At 41.1% G+C, this 13,224-nt stretch overlaps 1 protein-coding gene across 1 annotated transcript in view; it reads left to right on the forward strand.

The window, feature by feature from the left end:
• Window positions 1-13,224, forward strand: part of usp45 (ubiquitin specific peptidase 45) — a 39,044-nt gene that overhangs the window by 23,485 nt on the left and 2,335 nt on the right. The window contains exons 9-17 of the mRNA XM_067602330.1: window positions 3,392-3,479; window positions 6,517-6,598; window positions 6,958-7,049; window positions 7,814-7,870; window positions 8,028-8,159; window positions 9,178-9,835; window positions 9,974-10,071; window positions 10,232-10,318; window positions 10,508-10,652. Coding sequence (XP_067458431.1) covers window positions 3,392-3,479; window positions 6,517-6,598; window positions 6,958-7,049; window positions 7,814-7,870; window positions 8,028-8,159; window positions 9,178-9,835; window positions 9,974-10,071; window positions 10,232-10,318; window positions 10,508-10,652 — 1,439 coding nt within the window. The remainder of the gene's footprint in view (window positions 1-3,391; window positions 3,480-6,516; window positions 6,599-6,957; window positions 7,050-7,813; window positions 7,871-8,027; window positions 8,160-9,177; window positions 9,836-9,973; window positions 10,072-10,231; window positions 10,319-10,507; window positions 10,653-13,224) is intronic.

Here is a 13,224-nt window from a genome sequence, read left to right on the forward strand (position 1 = left end):
TCCAAAGAAATTGGAATAAATTAACATAAAATAATGGTAATTTTTGCACCATATGACTAAATATCAGTTGTCTGCAGTATGATAAATGATATGTTCAGACATGGTCATATGGTCAGATATTGTATGGTCTACATACTATACCATTGTGTTTGACTTGGCTATATAATGAGGCAAAATGCAACAAATAAAAGATGACTGAAGTGTCAACAGTAATCACAGTCTTCCAAGGTAAATGTGTTTTAATTAAAGGAAAGAAAATAGGAAGTAGAAAATAATTTTTTTCTGTTAAGGTGTTGTTAAAGACCTTTCTGAGGGACCAGATGTCAATACAGTGCAGTACATTTTACTGGACATTTTAATTCAAAAAATAAGTAAAGCTTTTCACTTACATGTATTTGTGGGCTTGACCTGACATTGTGATTGGCTGACAAGTATTCAGATATACCAGTAGATCATTATAAAGCACTCTTACCCCATCTCTAACAGTGCAACTTCCAACAGTTTATCCTTTTACACCTGAAACCTAGCAACATGTTAACAGCCAACAGTTTTTCTTTCGGGTGAAAATAGATTATAAGCACATTATCATTGTCATCTATTGGCTTTGAATTTCTGTGTGAAGTCAGTCATAAGCTTTATGACTTTTTAACACTGTAAAGCTTGGTAGTCTTGGCAAGAGGTAGGAGTTTTTAATGTTGGTACAGAGAAATAGTACAATCGGTCAAATCAATAGAACAAATGTGGAATAGCACCAAACAGAAGTCTGATGTGTTAGATGCTCAGGCATTCAGACTAAGTCCAATATGAGTACAGCTTCTGTTTTGTAAAGGCCTCTCTATTTGTGTTTTGCACATTTTTTATGAACATATTGTAAATCATTGAGTCACATTTCTAGTTTTTATGCCTGTGTGTGTGTGTAAATACTGCATGAATTTATTATATGAACTGTGTGCGGGTGCATTGTGTTGCTCATATGTGTGTGTTTGGGGGGGTGAGCTTGTGTGGCCTTGTGTCTGGTACTAACTCATCCGGCTGTTAATTGTGTTAGCACCGCAGCTGTTTGCATTGGCCAGATTGAGAGCAGCGCTACAGGGCCCTTCTGCTTCTCTCCACTGGGATGAGCTTCCAGACCTCCTCATTCCCACTGATCCCAACCAAGCTTTTCATTTTTTTTTCTCTCTGTCTCATTCTGTCTCTCCCTCTTTTTCTGTCTCACTCATTTCCACCCTCTTCTTCTCTTTTTCGCTTTATAGTTCTCTCTCTCTCTCGCTCTCCGGTAAAGTGACAGACTAGTTAGCAGAACAAGAGGGAGACATTCCTTCACATGTTGTTCATTTTTAGGACTGGCGAATAAATGACATATGTGCTTTCCACCATCCTCACCCCTCCTCCCAGCCTTCCCCATGTGTCTGCACAAAAAGGGCAGAAGAGACAGAGCTTGTGTCAGTATGTAAGGGTGTAGGGGTGACTTTGGGCTCCTCCAGACCTCCTGGTTATGACCTGTGTTTAGGGCAGGTGGTTGGCCATCTCTCCCCCGGCCATGGGCATCCATACTTGGGTCACATGTCAGCGTATCTTAGAGAGATGACTCAGTATAAGTAAATTCCTCTATATTTATTTATCTAAATTGCAAATGCTTTTGTAAATTTATATACTACAGCTTTTATTGTAAAAGTTTTATTTTCAAAGTTAACTTCGATTATAAATCAGTGTAGCGGAACAAACTAGTCACGTCTGTGTTCCACCATCACTATAAATGGACAGAAAACAGAAATCTTAAATAGCTGTGAATATTATTGCAGTGTTTAAGTAGTAATAGATCATTATCAGATTGGTACCAGCCATCTGCAGTGTGGAAGAATTGGTGACCAGCATCTTTAAAAATATCCTGTCAACCCAAGAAGGACACCATGTTTGACTCTTTTAAAGTGACTCAGAGACCTGAAGGGCCTGAAGACCTCTAGTGTAGACCATGAAGTACCAGTAAAGGACCTCCATAGTACCATTAAAGGAGTTAACCCACCACCCAAACCCCCGGCCCTCTGAACATCCTCAACATTTGACTGATGGTTTCCCAAACCAGAAATGTTGCCTCTCAGAGTGTGCTGTGCCTGTCAGACCAACCTGTCCCCTGGTTATGTGGCAGGCTCGGCCCAACAGGTTGCAGTGGCTCTAGTCTTGGCTGCCCATCTGCCCCTGGCATCTGTCCTAACATCTGCTTCACTGTGGACGGCCAGGGGACGGACCCAAGGAGAGCCTCCCCTCTAAGCTCTCTGGCATTAATGTCCAGGATGGTCTAGCCTGCTTTGCCAACAGAATGCTCAGCAAAAAGTCAAGGAAATAAATTACCTGACAGCCAATTATTCTTATCTTCGTTCTGTGTGAAGTACTTTGCCTTGTAATGGACCCCTGTATTCTCCCATCCAACAAAGATTGGTGTAAATTCTTTGGTTAAATTGGCTCTTCATTTTATTGGGTTGTCCCTTGTCTAAGAGTTCCTGGCAGCATAAATTGTTATTGAATATCTATGAAGTCACTTTAAAATACAGAATTATTGAAAAACAGCACAAGGACAGGATCTAATATAATAAATCATTTAATATAATAAATCATAGGATACTAAAGAGGATACTAAAGAAGAGATAATAGGTAGGTAACTAAAGGTTAATGAAACAAGGAGAGGGTCTTAAAGCTATTTTCACACATTTATTTACAGTTTATCTGGAAACAGACGGTCAACCTGATAAGGCTTTAAGCAGACATGATCTTTCCAACAGTCAAAGGGAATTCTTGGGGGCAACTCAAAGCAGAGACTTATTGTTTCAGTGGCCAATTGTGGTGCACCATCTAGAATGATCTACAGTACCAGTCAAAAGTTTGGACACACCTTCCTATTCACTAGAATGAGAAAGTGTCCAAACCTTTGACTGGTACTGTACATTGACTCAGTCTTTACCAGAATATGTTAACACACTGATTAGTTTTCTTTATTAGAGGTGTCATATGCAACATTCAGCCCTACTAGATGTAACACTAAAACACCAGCATCAAAACAAATGCTTACATTGTTTATTCAAATTTGGAAGGAAAAAAAAAAAAGAAAGAAAGAAAGAAAGAAGCATCTGAACACACGGCTCACAAAACTCAGATTGTTTTTTTGTGTACAAATCATTGAGTCTTTTTCTTTGTTAGAAATTTACTCCCACCTTAATGTTGTTTGCCTGTTATCACTGTTTGTACAAGTCTGTAACTTTGTTTAAACAACTGTAAGCAAAAACTTTCCAGGTTCGGTGTCTTGCTCAAGGACACTTCGACACGTGGACAGGGGCAGCTGGGGATTGAACTGCCAACCCTGGAATTTCATTTGTACTTTTATTTTGTTTTTCTCCAGGGCACCACGTTTCAAGGGCTACCAGCAACAGGACAGCCAGGAGCTTTTGCACTACTTACTGGACTCCATACGAGTAGAGGAAACTAAAGTGAGCTTACGTATACACACATGCCCCTTTCACATATGCACTCCAACCCTGAACATATCTAGACATTACCTGGAGGATCTGATGTGAGAATGCAAATGTCCGAATCAGTTGGACCGGACAGTAAAGTTTACCTGACAGCTCCCTAGTACAAAGTCTGTGTAATGTCCAATGGAGCGCACTAGTGTTACTCCTGCTGGCCCTGCCCGCAAGTTCCCGCTCAGCCCATAGACTTTACATTGTGATGACATCACAGATTTTTAAATCACATTTCTTGGGTTGAGGAAAGTTTTACAAATATAAAACCTCCATGGATCAAAAATTCATAATATAGAGAGTAATAGACCTCGTTTGCAGTTCGAGGCATCTCGTCAAGAGTTTTACAGATGTCTCTTTTACGGTGGTGGTCTATGGGGAAATGCTTTTTGGGCCGCAGGGGAATTTTTCACTGCAATACCGCGAGTGGCCACTGGGTAAAATTGGAAGTAAGGCTGAGCGACAGTGACGTATCCAGTTCCTATTATACAACCATGGTCATCTTTGATGTGCTGTTAACAAAACACCGCGATATCCGCAGTGTACTTTTTGTATCATGTCCTGCCTCCTGCACACTCTGCCCCGGCGCCACCCCTCACCTAAACCAAACAGAGTATTTCCAGTGGGTGAGAACGCGCCTGACACGGACAATCTCCTTATGTGTGCTACATGTGTGAAAGGGCAACTCTAGACAATGTCCGAGCCTGATTCTCCAGACATTGTGCGGAGTTTCTATGAGAAAGGCTATGCTTTTTCCAAGTCCACAAAGACTTTTTGTCGTGTTCTATTGAAAATTGCTAAAGTTTTACTTTTTGTGACAGAAAGGTCCCTCGAATCTGTATAAAGTACTCCCTGTATTCGTGTGTTTAAGAAAAGTTCCTTTACAAATGCATTCAGACAATTTGATAATAGAAAATGTGCAAAAAGTCAAGAAACTGCATGTACTTGCAATACCTGAGCAATGCAGGCAAACCAGGGTTTTATAACTGGCTGTCATTTTTTTGTGGCTAATTTTATTCATTAATTTATTAAGTATTGATATTTTCAAATGTAGAACTGGACTGCTAGAAAACAAACTATTGCAAAAACAAATCAATAGACAAAAAGGACTGAAAAGAAAAGTATGATCAGTGGGACACACTGTTATATTTGAAGGCCATTAGTGTGAACACCAGGTCAAATACTGTAATTGCTGTTACAGACCTCTCAGTCCTTCACAATTGCTTTATATTTTGTGTTACAGTAAATATCTTATCCAGTGTACCCTGTGTTCAGTTCTTTGTTTGTGGGTGGCTGCAATCCAATGTCTTCGTTTTGCTTGGCCAGACAGTTTTTGTGTTTTAACCTTATGGTGCCATGTTTTTGGCAAATACACAGCACTCCCGCCCCCACCCCTTCACAGGGCAATTAGGAGACCCCACAGCAGCCCTTTGCAGGGCTGAGTCGGCCCCCGTGGCCCCACCAGTGGCTACGTGAACCTAGGAGGAGAAGTTAGCGGGTGTGTTTAGTGGTCAGCCCCGGGCCCAGGAGGGGCCGCAGTCTGGGCTCCCCTGCTCCCATTCAAACTTGTGAACACTGACAGTTGTGCCACTTAGGGGACTTGCAAGTGGCACGACCGGCATCATTGTGTGATCTTGGGAAACCCACAGCTGCTGAATGGGCTCCAGGGCCGTCCCATTGTGCTTGAGGGTCACCCACCGCCCCCTCCTACACACACACAAACACACATTCATCAGCCATCTCCCAATCCAATCAAGGAGGCATAGAGGGAGGGGTACGGCCTGCTCTATTCATCCACTCAGAAACTCATTTATTCAGCCAAGCACATTCAGAGATACAGTGGCATTTTAGCCACGTTGTTGGATAATTTTTAAAATGAACACACACATCATACCAGTTACTAACTTTTTTAATAAAAATGATGTACCATATATTTAATTATTATTGATAGCTTGTTCTCAAGCGTCACATAAACATATTTTCTTAAACCAACAGTGGTTAAGTCATACCTAGAGAGCGTGTGTAAACCCAATGATCTTGAACTGAATTTGAAATAACACATAAACACAGTCCAGTTTATATACACACACTGTCCTTCGTGAGTGTGTGTGCATCAGAGGGAGACTGTTTTTTTTTTGCAGTGGGTGTCACCAACCTTTTAGAGGCCCTAAGTGTTTGTGTTGATTGGCCATTAGTATCAGAGATCTAAATATGCTAATTTGGCCGCAGCCAATTATCACCAATTAGCTGAGACGGTAGGTATTACTCTCTCAGGGCATGGACTGTCCTTCTTTACCCCATCTTCATTTTTGTTTCCACCCCTGCACCCGTGTACCAGCAACCCTCTCCACTCCCCCCAACAGCCCCCCTCCCACTGCCCATCCTGTGTGGGACAGTGCACGCTGTTATTTGGGGAGGGAGAGTGGGGGTTACTGGTAATTAATTAGTAGGAGAGCTTCAGCCTGGTTTGACTGTGCTGACTGAGTGGGGTGCAGGCTGGCCGGGGTTGGGATTAACAGGGCTTTTTGACCTAAATAGCCAGTCCAGTGCGTGGGTCCCGGGACAATGGGGGATGACTGGTCTCGACTGCAGACATAGACCATGGCCAATTATCTATTGATTGGTGCTTTACTGTGGCTGTGCCTCTTCACAGCTCTCTCACCAACACACTCACTGACCATGTCACCTTCAATCAGAGGGCCCCATGGAGAACTTATACACACACACACACACACACACACGAGGATGCAGAGTTAATGAAGAGTTTTACATGTTAACAGTTTTAGACAAGCACAATAATTATTTTACACTGCTTGCTTATACACACACACATGCTTATAATAGATATAACTGTCAAACTGAGCTGTAGCCTAGACTGTGATATTTCACTAATGGATGTAATCAAGAACAAGAAAAACACACAAAAAAACACACATCTATTTTGCATCTAGGAAAATGACTTTAAGTCTGCATTATTTCATTATTTTGTGTTTGATGTTTCCAGAGGGTGAAGGCAGGCATCCTGAAGGCTTTCAACAATCCCACAGAGAAGACAGCAGATGAGGAGACCAAACGCCAAGTTAAAGGTTCATATGCACGCCGCACTAGACAGACAGCCAAGATCAATAGTCCCATCTTGTGGCAGCTAATGGAAATACAATTACTGATCAGCCACATAGCAATTTGATGGAGGAAAGGGAATTATGCCCTTTGTTAGACAGAATTTAAGAGATATTATCAAGGAAGACATTCATATAGCCTTTAGTCCACATCCCATTTTTTAGATACTAGTGACTAGTATAACCAAAATGTTTTAATGGAGAACATTGACAGGAGGAATAAAGTGTTTATATCATAAACTTATAAAATTGGTAACACCTAATATTTAATTAAACATTGCTGACACGTGTAATTAATCGAAAATTATGTTTGTCTTTCCCACCAGCATATGGGAAAGAAGGTGTGAAGATGAACTTTGTTGACTCCATCTTTGTAGGCGAGCTGACCAACACCATTATGTGTGAAGAGTGCGAGCATGTAAGTGTGTGCGTGGGTGAACTATAGAAAAGGATCCAATTGGTCAGCATGAACCAATCAGGCTTGTCCTCATAACACAGCTCAGCATGGTATTCTCAATGGAACACGTATGAGGCACAACAAGGTCGACACTTTCTCCCTCCAACCTTGTATTCAGACACAGTTTGCTTCTGAATCCAAGTGTAACCCTTTTACGCTTTGTTGCGAAACTATTTTATAATATTTATTTTCATTTTGCTGCTGCTTTAAAAGATGGCTGCTGGAAGTACAACAGATAGCCAGACAATTTCCAGCAACACTCGCGTCACACTCGTAAATTGTCATATATTTGTCATTTGAAGTGAATAACAACCAGCTGTTACATGCAAGGCAGATCTCCGAACCATAGGACAATCCTCAACTATAAAATAAGTCAGAGGACGCAGACCAGATGTATTAAAAAAAAGAAAACAACAACAACAACAAATAAAGCACTTCAAGGACCAGCGCGACACCAGCTGTTTGCAGCAGGCATTTACTATAAATGTGGGAGCTCAGGGTTGTTAACAAAGCAAATGCCATTGTGCAAAGAATATCATTGAAGGTAGAGAGCACCAGGTGTGGAGCTGGAGAGGAAAAGCAGAGTAAACAGCCCCTTCTCAGATTTCCTCCCAGACCTGTTTGAAATCCGCAGCAGAAGTTAGCAACTGGCTGTGATTTTGACTATAAAGGAAGTTGATATATGTATATGGTGACACTGACCGACATGCTGATTTCTTTTTCAGATCTCCACAGTGAAGGAGGCTTTCATAGACATTTCTTTACCCATCATAGAGGAGAGGGTGAGCTGCTACAACTGCTCTTTAGAAAATGAGTGTAAATAATGTAGAGGATGATGATTAACACTTTCATACAGTGTGAATAAGTTTATGAGTAAGCAATACTACAGATATAGCCAAATCTTTTAGGGCTCCACTGATGATTATTTTTTGCACTCAGATATCGAAACCGTCCAACCCTGGCAGGCTAGGGAAGGGCAGCCGGGAGCAAGACGCCCACGCGACTCACAGCGAGCAGGTTCTTTCTGCAGCACACTCTGTCAACAGAAACACCAGGAAGCTCAGTGGACAGGTGTGTATGTAGAGAACGCACTGGCACAAGAGTTGCTGTGCATGCTGATCATTTGAAAAGTGATTCTCGATTTGCTATTTGTATCCACACATCTCATAAAGTTAATTATATTGTGAGGTTGTTTGTATTTTTTCTTTTTTTGTCTTTTGTTTTTTTCTTTCTTCTATTTCTGTTTCATCCCAGTTCTATTTTTTCTCTATTGTCTTCAAACACATACACATTTTTAGCAATGTGCAATGCCGAGGCTAAAAGCAGACATTTATTTTATCTCAGTTTCTTTTTTTTCTATTGTGATATTCAAGACAAAGCGTGGCTCTTTAGATTCTACAAAGCAAAATTCTCATTGTGGCTCTTCAACCAATTAAAATACAAAGGAATTATATGACGCCAGAAGAAATGGTGTAATGGTGGGTAAGTTCATAGCTGATGATCTTCTTCAGATGTGTTAATATTAGTACATGTACTGTATCTATCAAATTTGATTCTTACCCTTTCACATCAAATGTCTCTCCACAAAAAAACATTGTAATGTTTCTTCATAACTAACATTATGGAAATTTTCCATGTTGACTGTTTTCAATTATTACTGGACTGTGATGGATAGAGCCACAATGCTTGCACAGTATTTGGCATCTGACACACCAGACAAGGCATCTCAGGAATGTTTCTATGAGGTACAAGGCATGAGGTTGTTTACTGTTACATCATCCTCAGTGCAGCTTTCTCATTTTGGATTCTAGCTTTAGCTCTACAAAAGTAGAGTAGCTCATTTAACAGAATTCATTTCAAAATGATCTATGTATTCAAGATACAGCATTTAAAGCATCACTTTCTAGTCTTTGTGAAAAACTTCATAAAGAATGTTTGAATGCCTCTTACATGCCTTTACTGATCCTTGTAAAAATGTTAACAGAAACTGTTATTAACTGCTCTTCTCAAACATGACACTATCATGTTAAACTTTCAGTGCATTAAAGTGCATGTCTGAAAGAGGTTAACATGTCCGTTTCTTCCCCAGAAACAGCAAGGGAGGAGGTCTTCGAGCTCTGTGGAGGAGAAGGGGGCAGGCTGCGGTGCGGAGCGTCCAGAAGAGGAGGGGGTGGCGGGTGGATCGGCCCGTGGTGTCACAGTTTGCAAGATGGCCGCTGCTGGCAGCCTTTCAGATGGCAGTGAAAGAGACTCAGGTCCTCAGGACAGTAGTAACGATGCCGACAGCGAGGCTTCGGAGAGCGAGTGGGCCCCACACACCCCCTCCTCCAGCCACGTCCACAGTCAAATGTCATCTACTCTCACTCCATCCCCTACACCCATCTCCACCTCCTCACCCTCACCTTCACCATCCTCCTCCACTAGGCAGGGTGGTGCTGTAGAGCAGCTCGTTTCTGCAGTGTCTAAAGTCAACCTGGGCTTCACTCCTGGGGACTGCTCGCCTTCCACGCACTGTTCTCCAGAGGAGTTGGGAGAAACGCAGTCGCGAGATAATCTCCACCATCAACACCACCAGGGGGCGTTCCAGGCACTGTCCCACAGTTATACCCCCAGCTCCAAGGAGTGCTCCATCCAGTCCTGCCTTCACCAGTTTACCTCTGTGGAACTACTGATGGGCAACAACAAGCTGCTGTGTGAGAGCTGCACCGAACGCAGACAGAAGCAGCTGCGCAAGAGCAGCTCAGCTGGTAAGACAAAACATCTGGAACCACGCTGCAAAGAAGTTTGAGGAAGAGCAAAGAGTCAGTGTTGTTCACCTGCTAATGATTGATATGGTGACATGACATTGCTGTGTTTTTATGTGTGTTTCTGTGTTGTTGGCTTAGATAAGAAGATGGAGAAGATTTACACCAGCGCTAGGAAGCAAATGTTGATTTCCTCGCTGCCTCCTGTCATCACACTGCATCTCAAACGCTTCCACCAGGTTAGCAGCCACACACAGACTTTTGATTGTTCTCCATGTTATCATGGAGATATTTAAATCCTGTTATATATGATCCAGAGGTGTGTGACGGTATGAGGGTCGTGTTGTGGTCTACAAGCCTAAATGTTCATGTACTACGGTTCTGTTTTTGTATTTTAAGGCAGGGATGAACCTACGAAAGGTGAACCGCCATGTTGACTTTCCGCTGATCCTGGATCTGGCTCCGTTCTGCTCGGTGACCTGCAAGGTACCACATTAGTCCAAACTGGAAAAATACTCAGTTTTCTTCACATTTCTCACTCAACATTTTTTCTATTCTTCCTCAGTAGTTCAGTTTGTAATGAATGTCCTTAGTTGGTACTGTGGAGACCCTCGTAATTTTCCTTTTTTGGCTTTGTTTCCCTGTTTGCTAATTTTTTTTTCTCATTTTTGCTAGAACCTGGCAGCCGGTGAGCGCGTCCTTTACAGCCTGTATGGGATTGTGGAGCATAGCGGCTCAATGCGGGGGGGCCACTACACCGCATATGTAAAAGTGCGTGCTCCCCAGAGGAAAACAGAACAGCACCACAGAAAGCTGTCAGGTCAGAGTTCGGCTCTCTTAAGCTCTTTTAAGACCTTTTATCTTTATTCTGTGTTTGTGTGCAGTTCATGAAAGCGGTCAGTGTTTGTGCAGCAAATGCCTCACTCCTTGTGACCTTGAAGATGTCCTCTACAAAGGGCAGCATGAATGGAGGTGTTTATGTTCAATACATCGATGTTGTTTTCTCTTTTTATTTCTCTCTTCTTCTTAAGGAAGATGCCCGGATTTACAAAATAGGGTTGAAAGGTTGTTGAAAAATCAAGCAAGCAGTTGCCCTTGCAGCTAACAGGCTAAAGCATGACTTGAAATATTGTAATTGGAGCTATTGGTTGTTTATGACAGAAGGGTCAAACCTGTGGCCATAATGACTGCTCATAGACTTTGGTTCAGTCATGTGATGTGCAGTATGTACCCGCTGTAACATCTACATTATTTTTTCTTCTTTCTGTTTAAAAAATTCTTCACTTCAACATTTCCCTCCATTGCCCCCCAGCTGCCTCACTTAAAAATATGAAGTTAAATAGTTGCAATTGAACTTAATATTTCAGGGTTCAAAAATGTAACAAAGGCTGTAACAGATTGTCATGTTTTGTTCCATGTTACTAATCAGTTGCATCTTTTGAAGCAAACATGTTGGCAGCATTATTGGTTTCCAAGATTCTGCTGTCCAAATGAATGATTCCAAGCTAATTGTAATTTTAAAACTTACAAAATGTGTTTCTTAAGTTATGAAGAGTTGTCGTATTTAAAGCATATTAGTGGAGCACAGTTTATAGCATTGAAAATCATTGTACTCACTGACATTTGGCCAGATATCTTTTTTAAAAGAAATAATGTATCTCAAGAGTCTTCCTGGTGTTTGATTAAAAAAAAATCAATAAATGTGATAATTTTACATGGGATTTTAATAATATTGGAAAAACAATCTTATTTGTTTTGATATTGGTTTGAACTATATCGCCCAGCCCTTGATCTCACCCATACAGTAGGTGTCTGAATGTGCATTTTGAAGTTAAGATATGTCTATCCCTCATCAAAAAAACATGGGTCAGAAAAGCCAAATTTTGGCAAAAGTAAAGCAACCACGCTGCAACCACCACAGTTGACTGTGATGTACAGAAACACATGTGAATCAAGCAGATGTGTCTAAAACATGCATTTCTATTGGCCCACAAAGACACACAATTAAGTATTATCCAAAAAAAGCCAACATCTAGTAGAGGAACCGCAGCTTAAGGTGCTTGTGCTGTAGTTTCACCATCATAGGCACCTGAGCAATGGAGTAAGTGGAGCAAATGCATCCCCATTATTCAGTTAGGGGGAGCAAAGTTATGGTTTTGCTGCCCCACTTTTTGTCTTTTTAAAAATAAACTTATCATCATACAGTCCCCACAATCAGGTGATTCTATTTAAACAACCTATATCAATGATCATTTTACTATTTTCAGCAACTTACAAAAACAAGTAATAAAAAAAATCACAAATCTTTGGACCCCCCTTTGAGTTGGTTCAGTCAAACCCATCACTGATCATTAGCCAGTGCATGCTTTGGCTGTCAATCACAGTCTGTCAATCTCGACTGTTTACAAAGGTGAGAAACATGCCATTTAGCTAAACTGCGATCGTCATCGTTGAATGAAAATAGAACGTAGGAAAAGATAGTTAAGTGTATGTTGAATGAACCTGCTTGGTCCACTGACTCCAGCTAAAGTTGAAATTAGCTACAAGTAGGATTGTACTGTCACAGAATTGCCAAACCGATTTGTGAGTCAACGTTAGCTAATTGATCTGCTTTTGAAGATATGATTATTCAGTCCTGAATAACATTACAACTACACCAGCTAGTAACGCTATTGAGAATAGCTACCACTAGAACCTGTGGATAAAATAAACAGGTGGGATTAGATAGTTGTTATGAGGCCATTTCATTCATCCAAATTATTTGTACTTTGTTGCAATTGTCAGACTTTGAAGATGCCTTGTGAATATTCTAGCAATAATAATAATAATAGCAACCCTCAGGTTCAACATTGTTTCACCAGGTTTAATTATCCCAATCATATTGTGATGTTTTGTCAGGCTATTTCATTTATATAAATTGTTTGTCCTTGTTTGACCTTAAAGATGGCCTAGTAGCCTGCAGCCTACTACCATTTTAGGCTACATAATGTATCCTGATCCACCCATTGATATACTGTTCTTGATGCATTCTTGGTTTATAGCACCCTCAATCTAACTAATCTAGACTAGTGCAGGTGGTTGTTTTGTGACTTAATCCAAGAGGTTAGGTGGAGTAGAAATGCAGGAAATTTGTTTTAAATTTAAATTTGTTTTCTGGGAGAGGACCCCCAGACACCCCCCTACCACCACCACCACCAACAACAACAACAACAACAACAACAACAACAACAACAACAACAATTATGTATCTTTCCAAGTTTGCTCCCCCATTTTAAAACATAACCAGGCTTCCATGTTCACCACGTAGCTTTGCTGCTTGCAGATCAGTAGAGTTTTATCAAATGTGTCATGCTAGTTAGCCTAAGTCCATTTTCCTCACTGTAGACTTTGTA

The sequence above is a fragment of the Thunnus thynnus genome, chromosome 10 (assembly GCF_963924715.1).
Source record: "Thunnus thynnus chromosome 10, fThuThy2.1, whole genome shotgun sequence".
Lineage (NCBI taxonomy): Eukaryota > Metazoa > Chordata > Actinopteri > Scombriformes > Scombridae > Thunnus > Thunnus thynnus.